Source organism: Camellia sinensis, chromosome 4 (genome assembly GCF_055761805.1).
Source record: "Camellia sinensis isolate YWXY chromosome 4, ASM5576180v1, whole genome shotgun sequence".
Taxonomy (NCBI): Eukaryota; Viridiplantae; Streptophyta; class Magnoliopsida; order Ericales; family Theaceae; genus Camellia; species Camellia sinensis.
Window position 1 is genome coordinate 55162965 of NC_138964.1, and position 23547 is coordinate 55186511.

Below are 23547 nucleotides of genomic sequence, written 5' to 3' on the forward strand. Positions count from 1 at the left end.
TTTTAGATTTTTTTTAAATTTAATGACGTGTAAAAGAGATAATTAATTGATAATTAGTGAAATTATAAGAGAAAATCATCTTAAATATTCCAACAAACTACCGAATCATTTATGTTTGAAAAAAGAGTCTAACCCACCCAAACCTTAAAAAAAAGGGGGAAAATGGTAGTTTGGGCTCTATGTAAAAACAGTAGTTGGGTTGGGTGGGTTTCAGATATGGGCCCGGAATCTGGATCCCATGTTAGGGTCGGGTGGGTTTCAGAGATCCATTGATCCAAATAAATACCCCTCTGAATCAAAATTGCCCCATTATTTCTCTCTCCACACACACTGCGGTGCGGAGTTCGGAGCTCTCAAGCCAGAAGAAAGCCCTAGAACTACAGAGAGATCGCGCTCTCTCCAACGGCATTCTTTCCCTCCCTCCGGCAACCACCGCCGCCGCCACCGCCACCAACGTCCGCCGCCCGAAACTCGTCTGTAACCACCGCTGTTCCTGGTAAACCTCCAACCTCTCTCCTCCCTTGGCATCGCGAATATATATGTATATGTATATGTATGTGTATTTCACATATATATATATATATATATAGAGCATAAGGTTCATTTAATTTTCTTTTTTACTTGTTTCTTTATTTGATTTCTTATGCCTTGAATGAGTTGGTGCTGGTGATTCATTTGAAAATGGTTTGAGCGTTATCCTGCTAGCATTTCCAACTTTGAGTGGTTGCCTTCATGAAGTCATATGCTTAGATAATGCTAATCCATATCGTCCATTTTCCTAGTCTATTCCCTGTATATAGTCTTGATGGATGACAGGTTCAAACCTCACTTATGCCCCATTTGTTTGGCCGGAAAACATTTCAAAAGGAAAACATTTTCTATGTTTGGTAGTGGTGGTGGTGAAATGAAGGTGGAGGTGGAGGTGGTGGGGCGGCGGCGGCGGCAGTGATAGTGACAATGATGGTGGTAGTGGCCGTGGTGATGGTGGTGTGGCATTGGAGGTGAGAGGGGCGGTGGTAGTTTGGTGACATTGGTAAGATTTTAGTCCGGAAAATGTTTTCCGTCTTCTAAAAGTGGAAAACATTTTCTGTCCATATAGGCTTATTTTTTGTTGACCAAGAAAAATATTTTCTGTTGACTTTTGTTTTTCATTATATCAAACACTAGAAAATGCAAAAAATGTTTTCCACAAAATGTTTTCTACCAAATGGAGCGTTATATATATATATACTAGCCGTTGGCACATGCATTGCGTGTGCAATTCAAATAAGTAAAATTTGAAGCAAAATATTTATTATATATTGTGTGCTGCTTAAGTGGTAAGAATTTTTTTCATTAGACCTAAGGTCCAAGGTACAATTCCTACTCCCATCTATCTATATTTATTTTATTATTATTATTTTTGTTTTAAATAGAAAAAGGAGGGACACATGGCATAAAGAGAAGCATCTAAGGCTTGGACACCAAGTCAGTTGTTCACTTTATATAACAGTATAGATAGTATAGATATATAAAGGATTGAGTAATACCTAATCTACATTAGATGTTAAAAAGATAGTAAAAAAGCTATAGGTAATCATTTTGGAAACATCATCATTGCAAAATTTTCTGTCAAAATTTCATGATGAGAAAAACTTGACCAGATTTTGTTCAGTGAAAGGGTTCAAAAGTCACAGACAAATATGAACTTGTGAATCATATTCATATTCATTTGACATATCGAAAGGCTAATGGGGGAAATTTTAGAGTCAAGAGTGGCTTTTTATTTTTATTTCTCTTTTTTTTTATTATTATTATTTATTTTTCCCTTGATTAGAATTCAAGGACATAGTAATTGGGGAGAAGGGAAAAAATGTAAATACATTTATATTAGGTTTCGGTCCTTTTGGATGTCCAACTAAATAATGTCATGGTAGCACCGAGGGAGTAATTGAAACCCATTATTCAATAGCTTTTAGCAAGAAAATCAGAAGCACTACAAATTTTTTATCTTTTGATTGTAAGTTAACACGTTAACTTTTAGTTAGTGGTACTTTGAATAGATTTTTTTAAGTGCACTACTATCTCTTTCTTGGTGAATTACCTATATCTTGTGTCGTTTTTTGATAAATTCTTAATTGTTTGTTTCTTTGTATTGCTAGTCATTTTCTACTTTATGCTATTTTACATATGAATAAAAGTTTTATACCTTTGAAACCATACAAATCCAAGTATTTTACAATTGCCAACTGATTGAGATACATGGCTATATTTACTTTTCTAATAGAGTCTTTTTCTTTGTCTTCTTAGTCATTTTTAGAGTGATTTAACTTGATTCATTTATTGAGAAGTATGGTTCAGCAGCTAGGACTGATAGAGATGGTGTGTTATTGCAATAGAAGGAGCTAAACCAAGATGTTAGTTTGGTTCCAGATCTCCAAGCGTGGGTGGGTACCCTCTGGTAGTTCAATTCATCTCAAACACTCTTTGGAACCCTCTCGTACCAGAAAAATGAATGAGAGAGAGTTAAAATTTCTATTAGAACCCTACTTGCCTCTCCCTTCTCTTCATTTACAACCTTGCTCGTATATCTAAACTCTCCCACACATGCTGCGCACACTGCCACGCTTCCGCATACATTCATAGATGTGTGTGTGTGTGTGTCAAACCTTTTTGTTCATGAAGTTGATTTTCGATGATTTGCACTATTGTAAGTAAGGAATTGGCACATGTTCCATTGGACTGGTATCCTACGTTACACAGACTCGAGTATGGTTATCGGGTGCGGATGCATATCTAAGGGTTGGACACTTCAAAGTTAAAAATTGAGGATACGTGTATATGGATCTAAATTTGGATACGGGCACGGAGATACGTTAAATAGTTATTTTTAAAATATATTTATTATATGAAGATGAGTTAAAAAAAGTTAAGAATAACAGATTTTGTTGAAATAAATAACAAATAAAATATTTTAAAATTATTTTAGGCATAAAATAAATTATATTATATATGATAAAAAAATTATTTTTATTTTAGACATAAAAATTATATTATTTATGATATATTATATTATACAATATCTTTTTGAATAAATAATATTATATAATATGAATAATATGTAGCAACTTTTGGAGGATATAGCATCGGGAAAGGGAAAATATTATATTATTATAATATGAATAATATTATATATTGTTATATTATTGTAATTTATATTATATAATATAAATCTAATAAAAAAGAAGAGAAAGAGAATAGAGAGATGAGAAAGAGAATAGAGAGAAGTCCAGAAATAGAACAGAGAGAAGTCCACAGAGAGAGAGAGTAGAAGAAGAGGGAGATTGAGAGGAGAGGAAGAGGGAGATCGAGAGACGAGAGAAAAGACAGATTGAGAGAGAGAAGACAGAGAAGGAGATCGAGCATCGAGCGAAAGTCGAAGCTAGTGACCAAGTCAGTGACCAGATCGATGTCTTCACCCGTTCGAATGGTGACCAGGTTCTCTATTGCTCTCCCCTCTATGATTTCTTCTACAGTATCCGTTTGTAAAGAGTCATATCTCGGCCGTATCCTGTACCTGTACCCGTGTCGTGTCGTGTCGTGTCGACACGGGTACCTTCGAAAATCCAAAGAGTCCGTGTAACGTAGCTGGTGCCTCATATGCTTTGTTGGTGAATTATTGGGTTCTGTATTCAAAATGTTTTAACTTTAGAGCAACTAATTATTTCACATTAAATTTGTTGAATTTTAGATGCGTACTAAGAAAAGTTGAGTTGTGGTTGTGGTCCTAAGGGTTGGATAAGAAATGCAAGTTATGAAGTAGGGTGGTCAAGTATTATTTTGGAATGGGGATTTTGGCGACATCTATGTTTACATTGTGTAAGCATGTTGAAGTTTTCTTTTGGTCATGGTTTTGGGTCAATCTGTTATCAACAGTAAACAATATAGTATTTTGGGTCTTTCATCTGTTGCCAATTTTGTGCTAGCCTTTTCAAAATTAACTCTTGGGGATCTGGAACTTCTTTGATTGAAGTTGTGTGTTGACCTTTGTGCTCAATTCCATATTTTTCTTAGTTAAAAATCCCTGAAATGATTCAATGAACTATAGGAATTTCTTGTTGGATGGAATAAACATTTAAAAATCCATATTTTATCTTTTGTCTGCATGTCTGTTTTGTCACTTGCGTTGATATTTCTTTTTCCCATAAATTGATGTGTTTCTTTCTGTGCATATATTCCAATTTATGCATAAGAAATTCAGTGGTCTGTTTATTGCATGGATGGCATTTCAGATGAGTCTTGTGACCGATTCTCCAGTACATTCGTCAAGCAGCGATGACTTTGCTGCTTTTCTTGATGGAGAGCTAGGTTCTAATTCTGACACATCACCAAACCAAGAAGACGAGGACGAGGACGAGGTTGAGGTTGAGGTTGAGGTTGAGGTTGAGGATGATATTGAGAGGTACCAATTGTTCCAACTTCCACTTTTTAGGTCTAAAGTGAACTCACATATAAATCACGTTTCTTGAACTATATATATATATATTTCTATGTTGAAGTTTTAGGTTTGATATTTGTACCATGTAAAACTGTTTTTATTTATATCTTTGTTGGTCAATTGCTTTGTGGCTATAGTCATGTCTCAAGGTCTTGCTCTTATTCACGAGTCTTATTCATGAGTCTTATTCATTGTCATCACTTGCCTTACCATTGTTTCCATTTTCCTCTTATCTTCACCATTTGCTTCCATGATCAAAATTGTTTTGCTGGTCCTGTGATTACATTTCCTCATTTTGTATTTGCTCATTAGGCTGCTCTATATGATCTTGATCCAAAGCTAATCTGATCCAAAATGGGTTGATTTGGTTCATTCTTGATTTTAGTCAATGGGGGTTTTGGAGTGAAAAATTTTAGAATCAAGGGTGATTTTGTCTTTGTCTCTTTCCGTTTGATAACATTTTAGTTTCCTATTTTTCTGATTGTTGTTTTAAAATTTTTGATAACAGGAAATAAAACACGTTTGTTTTGTTGTTTTTGTTGCCACCGGTTGCCAAAAAACTAAAAACTTTTGAACACACAACAGTGTGTTCGCTTGTTTCGAAAACACACATAAACGCTAATGAAGAGTGGACCCTCTCTTGATATCCAGTTCAAACCTCGCCCACAACAATTTCTTCCCTCTTTATCTTCTTCAGATGGTGTCAAAAGCAACTATGAAAGATTCAAATAAGCTAAAAGTGAAACTTTCAATATTGTCTACATGGTAGTTAAAAATAATAATAATGAAAAAGCTTATTTTTGGCTTGTCAAACAAATTTTTTTTTTAATATTAGTTTTTTCATTTCTTTTCAAAACATTATTATGTACTAAACACACATTAATGTGTACTAATTGGGTGTTTTTTTTTTTTTAAATAATTTTTTTTATTGTGCACCAAACACGTTTCTTGTTTTTGTTTTTTGCAAAAATAACAAAGACATGCTACTTTCTTTTGTTGTCAAGACAATGAAAATTGACAACGGTACCAAACACATTGCTTTTTGTTTTTGTTTCCTTATCTGCTTTTTTTATTTTATAATTTTTTTGAAATGGTTTGAGCATGGGTTAATAGGTCAGGTAAATGGAACAAAAAAGTTTTCATTCTTAAATGTAATATCAGTTATTACAAATACTAAATGTGGAAGTTAGACCATCTCCCATAGACAAGGTTTTAAAAAGCGGCCGCAACCGTTATGTAACACCGTTACGTAACGGTTGTGGTAGTTACCGCCACCCGTTACGGCCGTTTTTGCAGTGTGATTGAGATTCACAGGTGTATCGGCTGTAGCGGCTGCTATAGCGGTCGTAACAGTGCTGTAACGGCCGTAACGGCCGTAACAGCCTGTTACGCACCGTTATGTAACGGTTCCGAATTGATTCTTTCGAAAAAACACAACAAAAAAAAAAGTTGAAAATGGGGGAAGAGAGATAGAGAGAGAAGAGGGAAGATGAAGAGGGAAAATAGAGGAACAAGAGATAGAGAGAGAGAGAAGAGGAAAGATGAAGAACATGTTATTGATTTGTTGAAGCCGTAAGACCTATACTATTCTATTCAGTTGCTATCACTCAACCATTTTGTTTGTGTGTGTTTATCTATATATTGTTTAATAATAATAATAATAATAATAATAATAATAATAAGTGTGGTCATTATTTATTTGGCTTGATTAATATATATATATATATATATATATATATTTAGGCTTTTATTTATTCTCTTACTTTTGTCATTGTTTATCTTATATATAATAGTTAGTGATTGATTTTTTGTATAATATATAGTCATTAATTATTAAAATAAAATGTAAAAAACTCAGTTTATAGTGATTTAAAAATATGAAATATATTGGATCAAACTTAAAAATTTATAAAAATTGATCAATATTTATTTTAAAACCTAATAAATATGATCATGAAAAAAAAATGTGCGTATCGGTAAGTTTTTTTCAAATTGTGTGAAAAATAAAAAAATTCACGGTTCCAGTTACCGCAACCGTTACGCTACGGCCTTTACACCCAGCAACCGCAACCGCGCCACCGCCACCGTTACAACGACCGCAACCGCTTTTCAGAACCTTGCCCATAGATCATGCTATTTAAATCGTGCTAATGCCATAATTTAGCACGCTTCCATATTTTGAAAGACCTGTTCCAGCAGTGTAGATGGTACTTTTAGCGCACGATTCAATTTCCACCATACGATGCAATCTTCTGTACCTACTTATTATATTGGTAGTGTCTTTAATTTAAACTTCACTTTAAGAATTTACTATCCAATAATTAATATTTTTAAAAACTTCAATTCTTTAGGTTTCTTCAAACTTATGTTATATAAATTAAATCAAATTTGATGGTTAGAATTTTCTAAAGGAAAGCCTTTAAATCGTATTTTGAATTAGAATTATTTTAATTTGATGGTTATGACGGTTAGTACTTTTCCATTTTTTTTTTTTTTTAAATTTCACCTTGTTTGGTTTCAGAAAATTGAGCCTATTTTTCGGAAAATTGAGGGTGTGTTTGGTTTGGTTTTAGGAGATAAATTTTCAAAAAAATTTTGGGGAGAGAGTTTAGAATTTTTTTCGGTTTGTTTGGTTGTATATTTTGAAAATAGTTTTGGAGTATGGGAGTTTGGAATGATTTGATATTTTGTTGTAGTTGAGTAGATGTGTTTGAGAAAAAAGTGATTGAAAAGGAGAGAAGAGAGAGAAAAAGTGATTGATTGATGTGTAGGAGAGAGACAGTGATTTTAGAAATTTTTTTCCAAAATCACTAAACCAAACAAAATTTAAAATTTTTTCTCTAAAATTACTCTCCCAAAATCAAACCAAACAAGGCCTGAGTTTTTGTTTTGTTTTGTTTTTGTTTGTTTTTAGTCAAAAATTTTAATATTTTAAGAATATTTTATAGTTTTTAGATGCACCTAACCTAAATTCACTTAAAAAATATAATATTTATAGAAAAAATCTTTAAAAAATTCATGAAATACAAAAATTCAGTACATTTTCATATTCTTGTGTATTTATTGAATTTTTAAATATTTTTTCACAAATATTTTACTTTTTAGGTGCATTTAGAAAGTAAAAAAGTTTACTTCAAATACTAAAAAAATTCGTTAAAAAAAAAACACGAAAAACAAAAAACACAATTTTCAGAAAATCAATAAAAACCAAACATGGTGATTAATTTTATTTTCATATTAATTTATTAATTAAAAAGTAAATGACGTGGCATTTTTTGGGACAATATAGTAAATTTAAAGAAGTTAATGGTCAAACATTCACTGTGCTAAAATTTGACATGATGCTTTTATCATGCCAAATATGGCACGATGGATAGCATGCATCATGCTAAATTTGGCATGATAGATGGCACACTGCTGGAGTGTGTTTTTTGTGTCGATTGTGCTAAATTTTAGCAATGAAATTATGAATAGAACACTGTGCTTATAAGGTCCTCTTTAGCTTATAAATGCTGGTATGGCAATTGTGTACAGCTGCCATGTGCTCATGGATATACATTCATCCTTTGGTTCTTGTTTGTTGTATGCTAGATTGTTGTATCAATTAAACTAGAGTATATAACTTTGGTGTTGCAAGTTCAATTCTCTGTAAAAATTATATTTATTTTCTGCTAATTGAAAATTATGGATGTTTTTTGTTTGCTATCTTGGAACAGTACTTATTTTTCGATGAATGATGCACCAAGTACCTGTACTTTGTATATAAACTTTTGAGCGTAGTTCGCATATCAAATCAATAGATACTATCATCCAAATCCTGGCACACATCTACAGTCATCAATGTACTTGGTCATGACCTAGTTTTGAACATTTTAATGTAATAAGGGAGAGAATGATAAAGTTGATACTCATATTGTTGTTTTTTGAAATTTAAATGTTGCAGGATTAAAAGGCGAAAGGTGGCTTCAAACCTGGATGCAGAACTACATTTAGGTGATGTTTTCTAAGTTTAGTTTGATATATTATTGCCTGTAACTGTCATGCATGTTTAATGAGTACTTTTGTCCTTCCTCAGCTACTACCTTGTAAACTTAAAAAGATATGAATGTATATAACTTACTTGATCTGCATAATGCCTTGAGTGTGTTGATAGAGTCCTTGTTTTGGTGGTTGACTAGGTTGTTCTTGGTTAATATTATTAGGATTATTATTTTTTTGGCGAAGAACATTAGTAGTAGTGTTATTTCAGTCACTTGAATTCTTAATGCTTTGTACCTGTATGTGCATGCCAAAGTCAACCAACATGATAGCTTACAAGTGTTATTGTGTAATATTCAAATTGGTTGATGGATTTGTCATTATTTGCACGAAACACTTCAGTTTTCGTTGTTCAACTTTTATAGTGGTTTACAGTGGAGGAAGGAACTTATTCATTATGCAACCTGTATTGTTGATTGCAAGGATCCACCACATGCACTTAACAATAAAATAAGAAAAGCCTCAATTCCAACTTAGGGCTAGGGTTGATTGTGCAGTTTTTTTGCACATTTAAGGATCAAGTTATTCCTTGGATGCTGACCTGTGCTTATGTGGTAAAGTGGTGGGTGAGTTTCGTGTTGAGAGCATTTTTAGTATGTATATCTTTTGTACAAAGGTTGCCCCCGTTGTTGGCACTTTATAATGCAGTTTACTTATCAAAAAGAAGAAAAAAGTGGAGGGTTAAGTTTTGGGTAAGGTTTTAAGCTCAAATCTTATGAAATCAAAAATAAAAATAAAGTGTTTACATCTGTAAAATATATATATATATTTTTATTTTATAGTTTTGTGTTAAATTGGTCCTAATAGCTTCAAGGGGGAAATTCTAAAGAAGAGAGAGACAAATGGCTCAATTGATTATAGCAACATGCAACCATACAACATTTTTCAGCAACATATAACAATATTTTTTTCAGCAATATGATATAAGAATGCAAAGCAATATGAGAGCAACACATCACAGCAGTAACAAAGGTTGAACAAAAATTACCCACAGAAGCAGACGCCTTCATGCAACAATCACTGAATTTCAATGGTCCTTTGAACTAGTTCTTCTGTAAATATTGAAATATAGTAAGTGCAAAGAGGGGGGAAGAAAAGCAAGGAATATAGGGGGGAAAAAAGAAATAAAAGCCAAAACCACAAATAGAAATAGCTGGGTAACGTAGGATTTGGAAAATAAAAATTGAAATTAGAAAGAACGAAAAAACAATAAAGCGAGACCCACAAAAAATAAATTTATAACACAAATAAATTAATTAAGCAAGAGGGAGAGAGAGAGAGAGAGATGAGAGAGAAGATGATATGAACAGAGAGAGGAGTTGTCTAATCAAACACAATTACTCACAATCACCGATGAGGTATTGATTGAACTTGAATAAGAGACGGAGAGTCAGAAACCGCACCTTAGAAAGAGTGAGAGATTGACTCCTGAACCTAGGAGTGTTCATGGGTCACTTTGGCTCAGTTTGATACTAAATTTATAACCAACCCAATCATGATTAGTTCCATGTTCTTGGACCTAGAACCAAACTAGTCATGCACTATAACCAACTTAATCTAATCCAACCCAATTTAGATTGGGTTGGTTTGGGTTGAAACCACAGTTTCACTATATTAAAATAAGTGAATCATCAATAATAAATAATTAAAATAAACAAGTTTTGCTCAAAACCTACAAAGAATGGACACGGATATGGATACGGATACGGACACGGACTCGAATGCAAGCACGAGACGCGGCGACTTAAAAAAAATGGAGACACGGACATGGCGGGGACACGATCCAGATTAATATTACATTTACAAATAATCAATATTAACAAAAACTAACTTTAATTCTATATTTTATTTTTTTTAAATAAATAAATTAACACTTAAAATTTGTATATTTTTTTATGGATGATCTATTAAGTATTTAAATTTAATAAAAAAAATAATAAACATTCAACTTTTATCAAAAACACTAAATAAAATGGGGGAAAAGACAAGTTGACATGTCCCAATTGTGTTCCCAATGTGTCTCTTGAAAATAAATTAATTAAATAAGAAAACATGCCATGTGGCGGGTTCCATACGTGTTCCCGCTGTGTTTGTGTATTCCCGAAGTGTCAAGACACGGATGCAACACTTGTTTTGAAGTGTCGGTGCTTCATAGCTTGAAACAGTTTCAAGTAGAAAATTGCCTTATTTTTGCTAAACCGTCAGGAAACACAGTTGAACCAGCTAACCATTCAACCCGGTGGCCGGTTCAACAAACAACTCAAGGTCATGAGCCACATGTTTGCTTTGTTATAAATGTTGGATGAAGGTTTGAAAACAGGATTTATTATATAACTGGCCAAGCATTAACCACTATGCTATAGTTCTACTTTGTTTTGTATTAGTCAACATATTATATTTATAGTATTTTTTTTTCTTTCCAAAACACAAAGTTTAATTATTATTTTCTTTAAACAATCAATATAAATGTGTTGTAAAATATAATAATAATTTAAATGAATGTAACTTAGTACTTTGCTTTTATTTATATAATTTTTAATATATTTATGAGGCAATTATGACATCATAGTTTGATTTTGTGTCAATTTTATTTGACTCTGTTAGATAGTTTGATATACATTGTTGGACTCATTTTCTAACAGTTTAGGCTTTTGGGAAAAATGGTAGCTTAACATAGTATCAGAGCTTTGGTTGAGAGAAGTCTTGAGTTCAAGTCTCTCCGTTAGCATTTAGTATTATGTACCCATTGGGTTTCTTCCTCTCTATTTGGTTGTTCGCTTCACCTTCTGTTTAGTTCTCTGTTTGTCTCTCCACGTGCAAGACAGGGTTGGACGTGAGGAAGGGTGTTGGATAGCTTGATATACAGCGTTGGCCCATTTCCTAACGGCTTAGGCTTTTAGGAAAATTGGTAACTTGACTTGTTATCAAAGCTCTGGTTGAGAGAAGAAGTCTTGCGTTCAAGTCTCAACGTTAGTATTTGGTATTATGTAACCATTTGGTTTCTTCCTCTCTATTTGGTTGTTTGCTTCTCCTTCTGTTTGGTTCATTGTTTGTCTCTCCACATATGAAACAGGGTTGCACGTGAGGTACGATGTTAGATAGCGGAATATACATTGTTGGGCCATTTCCTTTTTAGAAAATTGGTAACTTAACAGACCCAAATGTTGAATCAGTGATGCTTGATCCGGTCTCTTTTCTGGTTTGACCAATGGTTTGAGTTTTAGAACATTACTATGGAGAGTTCTAAAGAATTCGTGTGAACCTTTTGAAGTTTTTTATTGTGCATCATGCAACCTCATTCCTAATGAATTTTAGTTTTTTTTTTTTTTTTTTGGAACATCCTAGTAGCCCACAAGTAATTATGTAAATTTTCTATTCTATGGAGTTGAGTTTTAAAGAATTTGTTTGAACCTTTTGAAGTTTTGTATTATGCATCATAAAAGCTCATTCCTATTGAATTTTAGTTTTTTTTGAACATCCTAATGAATTTTAGTTGAGATTCCTAGGTTCTTCTTCTTATCTCTTCTACAGATTTACTGTTCTCAAATTACTCTTACTGTTCGTAGCCCTAGAACAATCCTCTTTTCAACCCCACCCTTTTCCCCTACCCTACCCTTTTGCAATTAATTGCACACCTAATATATCACCTTTTTTTGTCTAGAAACCCTAGAAACCACCTCCTAACTTTTAAAACCATACACTAGAAGCTTTTTTAGGCTTAAGCCCACCACAAAATTTAATTGTGTGTAGCATTTGGCCAAGTTTCCTAATCTGTCCTACACCCTTGTTCAAATTTTGTTTGTTCCCTTGCCGTGGACAATGTCCCAGTAAATGTCCCTTTTTGATTGGTATAAAGAACAAAAGTGGTCACCATTGGACATTCCTTTGAAATTTAGTGTTGCTAATCCATCAAGCTATTGTAATATATGTTTGGAGAAGTATTTGAGTTCCTTGATAAACAATCGCATGTTCTCATCTGTTTTTGTCTAGTAACTGCATAAGGGAAAAGGAATTCAAATAATTTATTCCATCCCTTATGTTATTTTTCTATTCGTTTTATGATTTCCTCCAATCTTCCATAATGAACTTTTTAATGTAGGAAATTGGTCATGTTTGGCCAGACCAATGTTAAGTTTGGATGGCAGTGGTGTTTAACATCATTATATCTTGATGTGTAACACATCTTATACGAGTACTCTAGGCTTCTATCCTAGGTACATGGTGAATATCTCGTTTCTGATTAATTATGTGGGGGTTATCTCCTTCAAGGTAGACTAGATCTTCTTTTAAGCTAACATAATGATTATGTAATGTGATGTGTTTTTGGCCTTGATAGTTTGGAGGTTAGAACTCTACTTGTGCTGGATGCTTTACTGGTTTGGAGATCTTTCACATTTTATTGCCTTCCTGACCCTAGATGCAGCAGTGTGATTTTGGATTTTTGAGTATGTTTTTGTGTCCCTGCATTGAATCAGAGACGCTAGATTTATATAATTATGGAAGAAACAATTGGTTTAGTGGATTCTATATATGTGTGTGTGGCATGCTTCTCTCTGTCTCTCTCTCATACACATACATTGGCTTCCAATTCTTGGATCTCCTTTCACTTGGTGTTTCATTCATGCTGCTGGCTGCTAAGCATCATTTGCTAGTCAATGATTACGCCCATGTCTTTTAATAACTTATCTGTTTTGAACAGTTAGATTTCTATGCTGCATTTGCATCTATCCACCATTTGGCCCCACTTTCATATAGAGTTTTAGTATTTTGTTGGACGGTCTTTGCTAACTTGTTATATTTGTGCAGAAGCATCTGTTAAGAAGGATATATGTGCACATCCTGGTTTTATTAGAGGACTGTGTATGATATGTGGGGCAAAGGTGGATGATGATACTGCTACACTCAACTATGAGAATGCTGTGCCATTGAAATATATACACAAGGTTACCCTCTTTGAATCCACTAGATATAATTATTGAAGTTATAATTTTGTATAGAAATGTATGTATATATATATATATTTTCGTTTTGACTGGATTCTTTCCCTTCAATTTGCTATGTTGAGGAATCATGTATTTGTTATCAGCTATGCTCTTGTATCTAGAAAGCATTAAAATGGTATTATAAATGAAATTTACTAGTAAACGGAGATAAGAAACATAGCTTAGACATTATGTGAATCCATCTATAAATTTACAAAGTATGTGCGAGAACTTGACCAAACTAGATATTCATAAAAATTTGTGCTTGCAGGATTTATGGCTGGGTTTTGATGAAAGTGCTCGATTACGGAACAGAGACTTGAAGAATTTGTTTCGGCATAAGAAGCTGTACTTGGTTCTTGATTTAGATCACACACTGCTCAATTCAACTCGGCTTGTAGATCTAACACCAGATGAGGAATATTTGAAGAGCCAAACAGATTCTCTACAAGGTATGATGTGTTACCAGTTTCTGTACCTTTCATGTGGTTGTCCAAGTTGGTTTCCCATTGATTTGTATTTCTTGTAGGATAGTTTTTTTTTTCTCTTTTTTACACATTATCCACTCAATATTATGCAGCTGAATGTTATGGTATCCTCACCATCTTCTATTTAGATTAAATCAAAATTTTCTTTGAATGACATAACACTAACCAACAATGGCATTGTTTCATGTGGGAAACTTTAGTCTTTGTGAATCGAAATTTCTGTGGATATTCCTAGTTTTTGTCTGTTAGTATGCTGGAGGCATGTGTTTAGTCTTGACTAGTAATATATTGTCATTAGAATCCTGTTTTGTAAGGCATGTGGCAACCATAGATTTGAGTATATTGAATTGTTGACTATTCATCTGGAAGTTTTAGCTATTAGAGAGAGGGGGAAAGCTTAATTATTTATATTTTTAACACGCCACCTCATGTGGCGATGCTCTTAACCCATGCAAATATTATAAAATTATCACGTAGGCAATGATAGTTGAACACAAAATATATTGCCTACTCTAATATCATGTTTAATTTGTCACTGGCATCTCCATTTAAAAGCTTAAGCTGCTTGGGAGAGGGATAACTTAATTATTTATAGTCCCAACCCAACAAAGTCCCTGAGTTCAGAGTGGCAAATATGGTAAGAAGGCTATGACCATTTAGTTGGGCATGTCATGTAGAACATTCATGCATCAGACATTTAGTATATTGTAAACAATGTTGGCTGCTCATAATCTCAAAATGGGATTACATTACATATGGATTGAAATACTTGTAATAATTTATTTTGAATTAATTTATTAAATCTATTGATTTATAGATAAGCTGTTAAAATTGATGTATAAAAAGAAATAGAGAATTGTATTATTGATTGATATAATGTTATTCTATTTATTACAATGATTCATGATTCCTATATATAGAAGAGGGTGAGTGTGTAGTAGGTAAGGAGTAGGTGAAGTGGAGGTGGTAGTGGTGTAGTGGGTTAGGTTTAGTGGAGTAGGTGAGGTGGTAGTGGTGTAGTGGGTTAGGTTTAGTGGAGTAGGTTTAAGTGGGTGAAGTAGGTGATAGGTTTTAACAGCCCCCCGCAAACTCAAGGGGGATAGGAACTAGCCAACTTGAGTTTGGAGAGAGTAACAAAATAGAAAATAGACGAATACATAAAAGAAAAGAGGATAGGAGACACTGTATGGTCGTGTCAGACCATTGGTGAAGACACTGTATGGTAGTGTCATAACGTTGTAGAGGACACTGTATGGTGGTGTCATAACGTGGTAGAGGACACTGTATGGTGGTGTCATAACGTTGTAGAGGACACTGTATGGGGGTGTCAGAACATTGTAGAGGACACTGTATGGTGGTGTCATAACGGTGTAGAGGACACTGGATGGCGGTGTCAGACCGATGTAGAAGACAGTTTATGGGGTCATGTCGGACCGTTGTAGCAGACAATGTTGTGACAGTTTACAGAGTCTTGCTGGACCCTTGTAGAAACTAACCGGAATCAATGTCGGGACAGTTTACAGAGTCTTGTCGGACCCATGAAGGAGCTAACCGGAATCAATGTCGGGACAGTTTACAGAGTCTTGTCGGACCCTTGAAGGAGCTAACCGGAATCAATGTCGGCACAGTTTACAGAGTCTTGTTGGACCCTTAAAAAATACACTGTATGATGGTGTATATAGGCTGCCCAAATATATATATATATATGGATATATATAGTGAGCCCTCAAAAGTCGCGCCCACTTCATCAAAAGGCGTGCCTGACAGAAAGCGTCGAGCCATCAAAAGGTGAGCCGGAGACGCGGCGAGACACGTGAGCGACAGAGTGGCGTGTCGGCCTCGGCTATTTAACCAAGGTTGAGGCTGAGGCTGAGGCAGAAGCTGAGACAGAAAAATTGAGAGAAACCTCTGAAAAATTCTTCGTGTTCTGAGAGAGATACTCTGGAAATACTCTGGATCCAACCCTTCTCTGAAAAAACTCAGCAACCCGTAACATGGCCTCGTCTTCCCGTTCAGCTACCCAGAATATGGCCTCATCTTCCCGTGGTCTGCTCACTCTCTTTCCCGACCTCAACGAGTCAACAAGAGAGATAACTGGTGCGGTGGCACTGGAACCTCAACCAAGCGCCCCGGAGTTTGCTCCGTTGAACTTTCCTATGCGGTCTATGGAGCAAAGAATGGCAGTGCAGTCGGATGTGGAGGCCAATCAGTATACATTGAAGTCATGTGTGGAAACCATGACTGCGGTTACAAATTTGTCGAACCGGCTGCAGAGTAGGACAAATGAGGTGCAGCAGTTAAACGCCCAACTGGCTCTGCTCCAACGCATGTATAAGGATGCGCGAGCAGAGATAAGTGTGCTAAAGGCGGAAAACAAGGAGCTGAAGCGGAAGGCCACCGTTATGTTCCGATTTGGAGGGCCGCCATATGCTGTAGTGGAGGAGCAGGGAGGAGTGAACTTGCTTGGTGGTCTAGGAAGCACGGAGGCAACACTGTCAAGGGCCGCTCAGGACGGAGGCAAGAAGAAGAGACTGGCGGCAGAGTAGAAAAATCCCGCCTGTGGATGTGTGTTGTTGTAATTTTTTTTTTTTTTTTTTGTAAAAATGTGATCGGGGTTGATCCCTGAGAGGAATAAAAGATGGTTTGTTGTGCAAATTGTTTTTGGTTTTTTTTTTTTTTTTTTTTAATAAAAAGATATATATATATATATATATATATATATATAAAATAAAGAAAGTTGGGAACAACATGATGTCTTCGGGGAATTGGAAAGTGAAAAAAGGAGAGAGAGAAAGGGGGGAACATGATGAGGAGGATGATAAAAAGAAGAAAACGAATAAAAAAATGGGTTTGGGGTAAGGTGGTGGCTTTATGTGAAAGAAAAAAGGTAGTGGAGGTAAATATTAAAAGAAAAAGAAAGGAAAAGAGAGGGTTTAGAGGGGGAGAGAGAGATGTCGTGCATGTGTATGCCGTGTGTGTGAATGGTGTAGCAGTGTAGTGTGGGTCTCTTGAGTGTGTGTCTCCTCTCTCTCTAAAAAAACATTATGTGTCCTTCCAATTTTGTTTTCTCCAACTTCAATCACAAACCCACATACAAAGAAGAAATCTAAGTTTACTTCACTAGGTTCTCCAAAGCCACCTTCACCCTCATCGTGATCATCATCATCACTGTCATCTTCCTCGGCATCTAATGGCTTGGAATAGGATCGGCCATGATAGTCTCCTTTGAGTCCATGGCTGACGTTCCTTAGTGATCCGAGGAAATCCTGAGTTTGACCTGAAAGCTGGTTGGTTTTGACTAGGACAGCCGAGACTAGTATAGCAGCTAAAGCTTCTCCGGCGCACGTTAGCAGGTACTGGTTAAGTGCAGTAGCGACACTAACTAAACCACAGTTAGTCTCCATTTGTACGGCGCATGACACAACCAGAGATGTAGATCTGAGATCGGATGAAGCAGATCTGGGGATTTGAGGAGCTAAAACGTGAGGAAACTGAGATCAGAGGCTGCGTTCATTGTGGACCGTTGGATCGAGATCGTAGAGACAGAACAGAGACGGAGAGTTAAGTCAACTTGGAGAATCGATTTGCAGAGCCAGCAGAGATCGATTACCGATGAATACATGGGTTCGAGCCCATCGCTCGGCGTTGTATCAGTCTCTGCAAAGGAGAGATATTGAGCTTCGATCTTGGTGGGACTTCAAAAGAGAGAAAACTCCTTCGAGACCTTCGTCTGGAAATGGCGAAAACGAGTCGACTCGGACGAGTCCGTCAACCTCTCTGATCCATGTCAGCTCCAAGCTCTTCAACTCAAAGAGAGGCAGAGAGAGAAAGAGATAATGGAGATGCATGTGTATGGCCCTTCCCTCAAAACCGTGTGTGTCATGCCCATCATTGTTGCAGACATGGTGTTCGACGAAATGTCCCAGAGGGATTTTGGGTTTGCTTCGGCGAGGTGGTGAAGAAGAGTGAAGGTATGTGTAGAAAATTCTAGCGGACTAGGTTGAGGTCCGGCGGGCGGCCAAGGTGAGGTTGCCGCCCGCCGGGGAAGCGAAAATAGTAGGTTCTAAACCTGCTCTGATACCATGTTAAAATTGATGTATAAAAAGAAATAGAGAATTGTATTATTGATTGATATAATGTTATTCTATTTATTACAATGATTCATGATTCCTATATATAGAAGAGGGTGAGTGTGTAGTAGGTAAGGAGTAGGTGAAGTGGAGGTGGTAGTGGTGTAGTGGGTTAGGTTTAGTGGAGTAGGTGAGGTGGTAGTGGTGTAGTGGGTTAGGTTTAGTGGAGTAGGTTTAAGTGGGTGAAGTAGGTGATAGGTTTTAACATAAGCCAATTCAAGTTATTTAGGAGTTGAACTGGACATATTTTGCAATTATGAATTTAATATTAGATAATCCTATGTTTTAAAAGAAATGACCAATTATAGATTTTCATTAAAAAGCAAATATTTTAGATGCTTTATTTGTTTCATTTTACTACTAAACTAGGGATGGCCCAGCCTAACCGTAGCAACTTGAGTCCAACTTGCAAAATTTTAGGGATTGGACAATATAATAAAAAGGATTAGAAGTACATTGTTTGAAAATATTATTATTGTTGGTTCTTGGTATCTTAAGAATACAAGTTCTTCAAACATTATATAGCCTTGCCATGTGTTACCCAGAAAATAGGACAAGCGGGTGTCTATTTGAGGACATCTCAGCCATTGGCTACAACCTAGTGTGCCACGGCCAACAACATTGTGGTTGTGCATTGGTCATAAACTCATCATGAAACATAAGGAGACACTTTTTGATAGTTGCTTGGAAGCCAAAAGGTTAAGGTGTGCCTTGTGTCTTTGAACCTAGGCACTGCAGGATTCCAGCCTTTTGTGGCTTGGTGGCTAAAGGCAAATTATCTGCTGAGGCACTTTCACTACTTGTGGATCTAGGTGCATTAACTAGTCTTAGAGAGAGAGAGAGAGAGAGGTTTTAGTTTCTTGGGATGCATCTGTTGATGCATGTTTCCCACTGAGGGAGCACATGGGCTCCGATGAATGTGTAGAGGCTGCTGCATGAAATTCCCTGGTATGTGCTGGACTCTAAATAGTAGTCTTTTTGTTCCTTCAAATACAGTAGAGTCCAAAATTTTGGAATACCTTGCAAACTTGGGGCTCCCTGTGTACTATCTCCTTAAGCTGCTCCCTCTCACTTCCTATCGTCTTGTCTCTCATCCAGTCCTCCCCAGAACTTTTGCAAGTATGATCACTTTGGCCAAACCACTTCAACAAACCCACAAATATAACAGAGGCTATGACGGACACATGATACTAAAAATGCTGTGAAAACATGGACTCGTTTCAAATGTGAGGTAGAAGACTCCGGTTGATTTCTTGTCAGTTAAATGCTTTAGGGCTTCTATATGTTATATGTATGCACTGCCTCTCCTGCATGTTATAAAATTTCTTTGACATCCGGTGAACTAGTGTTTAGGATACTTTTTTTTTGTCCCACAGGACTTTGGAAAGTTATTATAGGTTTTTGTCAAATTGTTTTCCTATCTATTTATTCAAAATTTTGTTTTCATGTTGTGATTCTTGATATGGGAAGGGTGTAAAGATTCTGCTTCCTCATTATACCTTGTCATATTTCTTGCTGTTACTTATAGTCATAATTGAGATCTTATACTAGGTTTTTTATGGGACTGAAAAATGGAATGTGTAGATTTCCTATTTATTTATTCAAAATTTTGTTTTCATGTTGTGATTCTTGATATGTGAAGGTGTAAAGATTCTGCTTCCTCATTATACCTTGTCATATTTCTTGCTGTTACTTATAGTCATAATTGAGATCTTATACTAGGTTTTTTATGGGACTGAAAAATGGAATGTGTAGATGTTCCAAGAGGCAGCTTATTCAGGTTGGATTCCATACACATGATGACCAAGTTGAGGCCCTTTGTTCATTCATTTTTGAAAGAAGCAAGCAACTTGTTTGAGATGTACATATACACAATGGGCGAACGCCCTTACGCATTGGAAATGGCAAATTTGCTAGACCCTGGAAAAGTGTATTTCAGTTCTAGAGTCATTGCAAAAGATGATGGCACTCAAAGACATCAAAAGGGTCTTGATGTGCTACTGGGGCAAGAAAGTGCTGTTCTGATCCTTGATGATACAGAACCAGTAAGTAAATCTACAATCTGTTAGTATTTATGGATGCTTAAATTCTTAATTGTTGGCTCCTTTCTCCTTCGCTTGTGGTTCATGTTTAGGTAGTATTAACTGTTGATGAAGAAATTTCTGCTGGGATCTGGTTTTTCACTAGTGACTGTTTTTACGTTTTATAAATGTGTTAATATTTTAAGAATTGATTGTAACTGCGATGTAGGATGTAGATTGCTCACTTTGAGAGTGATAAAGAGATACTGATCTTATGTTCATTGATTTGTCATTATTATTGTTTTTTTCTTTTGAGGTTTGGCAACTGTCGACTCTTGCTTAACTGATTTCTAATATTGTATCTTCCTGGCAACTTTTATTTTTTCAAATATGGCATTTGATTGCTCATATATCTAAGTATAATATCATGAACATTGTGTTTTTTAACCTTTTCTTTTTTTCCAGCATAAAGCTAATATGCTTGTTGCTTTTTATTATTTTAGGTGTGGGGAGTGCACAAGGAGAATCTGATACTGATGGAAAGATATCATTTCTTTGCTTCGAGCTGTCGACAATTTGGCTTTAATTGTAAATCTCTTTCTGAGCAAAGAAGTGATGAAAGTGAGCCCGATGGAGCACTTGCTTCCATTATGAAAGTCTTGAAGCAGATACATAGTATCTTCTTTGACACGGTATGCCCTCTTCTGTTGTTTTCCTTTAATTTTCCATATTATGTTGGTAAGCTCAATCATTGATTCAGCACCTTTCTTCAGGAACCCGGAACTGATCTGGCAGATAGAGATGTGAGGCAGGTAATGTTTACTTATGATAACTGAGTTTTATCTCTTGCAGACTTTTCCTGGTCTTGTCTTGTTTTGCCAGCTTTGCTCAAGTATTGTGTTATTTTGTTTTCTATTGCTGCATTTGTTCACAAGGGATTGTAGTGTGGCACCTAAATGTTTTGTTTGCTCAGACTACCCCCTATAAGGCTGATCTGATATGAGGTAGGTATGAGTTTCAGATTGCCCATTATGATGGGTTGGGATATCCTTTCGATGTGTTAGTGTGTGATCCTGCTTCATAGAATATATATATATAGCATAATGCTTTATATGCATAAATATATTTGTTCTATGTTTGCAGACTAAATGGAATGTAAGATATCTATTCTAGAAGAGTGATCCTGTAAATCGGGTCCATAAAACTACTTTGCCTTGCCCTGATTGTTAATATATCTGTATATGGTATTGGAATGTAAAAGTAAAAACTGGCCACCTGTTGGGGCCTGTAATGCAATGATTTTTTCTTCAACTGGTTTGGTAGGTGCTGTTCCTTAAACCTCCTATGCAAAGCATCCCCACCCTATCCTTTGTGGCTCCTAAATTGAGTAGCTGTCCAGACAGTTCCAGTTGGTGCAATGTTGGATCCAGTAGTCCAACTCAGCTCAACTCAACTCAACTAGCCTTTATCCCTACTACTTGGGTTGATGACATGGATTCATTTCCTCCAATTAGTTGTATGAGCTGGGGAAGGCCCAGATGAAGCATTCTTAGAATCAATGTTTGTAGACTTGTGTGACTAAGTTTTACATTTGCTGTCGACCTACAACAAACTTTCTTGTTTTTTTATTTTATTTTTTTTGTGGTTTTTTTTAAACTGCTGGAGTTGGACTTGTTGAAGTTAGTTTATAAGGGTACGGGGAGGGTTTCTTTTTTTATTGCATTTTCTGCCTTGATTGTGGCAGTTAAGAATCTTTGAAGTAAATTCTACTGCTGTTTGCAAAAATTCAACTTGATTAGCCAACTATCTTTTCCTCTTGTAAAAATCCTGGTGTACGAACTTGGGCGTAGTACTGCTTTTGATTTTTCATTACCTTTGTCTTTTGACATGCGAGATCTCCACTCATTTATTGGCTGATCTCCAAACATGAAGGTTTTCCATACTTAGATCAGACAAGTATCAAATACATTTGTCTGATCATTCTGGCAGGTTCTGAAAGCAGTTCGGAAGGAAGTTTTGAAGGGGTGTAAGGTTGTCTTCAGCCGGGTTATTCCAACAAAATTCCAGGCTGAAAATCATTATCTATGGAAGATGGCAGAACAGTTGGGGGCTGAATGCTTGACAGAAGTCGATCCATCGGTTACGCATGTGGTCTCCAATGACACTGGAACAGAGAAGTCTCGTTGGGCAGTTAAAGAGAAGAAGTTTCTGGTCCATCCACGGTGGATAGAAGCAGCCAACTATCTTTGGCAAAAGCAGCCAGAAGAGAACTTTCCCGTTGACCAAACGAAGAAACAATGATATCAATTTAGAGCTAACCTGTTCGTTGAAATAGGGCCTGTTTTATGTATAGGTTCGGCAAGCACTTGTAATTTTGCACATCAGTCCTACTAGTAGACCTACAAAATATTTCTGGATTGATGATCAGAGACACACAGAAAGAGGGAGAGGGAGAGAGATAGAGGCCCTTTAGGAAGAAAACTTCATCATGCTAGAGTGGAGCCAATTCTTGAAAATTGTCTTCCCCTACCCTTTGCCTTTTTTGTCTATCGATTTTGTTAACATGTTAAATACTAAGGTCAGCAGAATTATACTGATACAGATATGAAAATGTAAATATCAGTCTTTTTCTCCTGACTCTGTTCCTCATGTATGGTTTGGATGCTTCTCTTTCAGTTGAATCGTGGTTTATGAGAGCAGAATTTTGTATCTGTTTAAAAGATGGTCGCTAAGTTATTTTATATCTCTTTGTTAGTTGATTTTATGCTATTTTGATGTTTGCAATGCTATATGCTTATATACATATATACACATTTATGGTTTGACTCTACAATTAAGAACTTTGTGCTATGTAACTGAGGTTGTCACTAGCGTTTTTATTTACAATCCACATCAGTCTCTGGCTATACTTGTGTTTAAGATTGTTGGAAACTATACTTTTTTGGAGCATTGTCAGTTTAAGTAGCTTTTGTGATCGTCATAATTTGGGAGCTGCCAAGGTGTTTTATTGACAGTTCTGAGTGTTATGAACTTAAGCATTTGAGTTTATGACATGTAGCTGCATCTGCAGTGTTTGCCTCGTGTATATATATATATATATTACTGTATATCTCTGGCGGCTGCTGGTTTTTGCCGTGATAATTTGGTATATTTTGTCAGGGAATGTTAAAGAGCAGCCTATTTAAACCGAGAGTCGGTTTAAAACTGATTGATGCGTTCTCCACGGGTTGGTCTGGGTCTATAGCACTGAACAATCCGGCCTCGATGCTGGTTGGTTTCAAGTTAATTGTCGATTGGTATCATGTTTTTTGATAATAATTTTCTGGCATTTAATCAGAAACAAGAAAAGTTGGATTGCTGCTCAAATTTGAAAGGGAAAAATAGAAAACAACTTCGCCATTTGGGGCCGAG

The 23547-nt window shown here is 35.8% G+C and overlaps 1 protein-coding gene across 3 annotated transcripts; it reads left to right on the plus strand.

Annotated features, from left to right (window-relative positions):
• The first annotated feature begins 296 nt into the window (after positions 1–296).
• On the plus strand, positions 297–22856 carry CPL4 (C-terminal domain phosphatase-like 4). Of its 3 annotated transcripts, none has more exons than XM_082924959.1 (9): positions 297–496; positions 4272–4441; positions 8421–8470; positions 13322–13458; positions 13769–13949; positions 19871–20160; positions 20640–20828; positions 20910–20948; positions 22126–22856. In XM_082924959.1, exons 2-9 carry the CDS (start codon positions 4272–4274, stop codon positions 22435–22437), a joined length of 1368 nt encoding a protein of 455 aa, XP_082781085.1. In that variant the 5' UTR covers positions 297–496; the 3' UTR covers positions 22438–22856. The 3 variants fall into 3 exon arrangements, with proteins under 3 accessions (XP_082781085.1, XP_082781087.1, XP_082781086.1); XM_082924960.1 differs by lacking the exon at positions 297–496 and adding an exon at positions 921–1033; XM_082924961.1 differs by lacking the exon at positions 4272–4441 and having other exon boundaries at positions 310–496.
• Positions 22857–23547: the final 691 nt, after the last annotated feature.

Excerpts from the sequence above, each read along its gene's own strand:
- CPL4 (XM_082924959.1), top strand. The coding sequence starts at position 4,272 with ATGAGTCTTGTGACCGATTCTCCAGTACATTCGTCAAGCAGCGATGAC. Across the intron at positions 8,471-13,321 it reads GGATGCAGAACTACATTTAG|AAGCATCTGTTAAGAAGGAT; the intron begins GTGATGTTTTCT and ends ATATTTGTGCAG. Across the intron at positions 13,459-13,768 it reads CATTGAAATATATACACAAG|GATTTATGGCTGGGTTTTGA; the intron begins GTTACCCTCTTT and ends TTGTGCTTGCAG.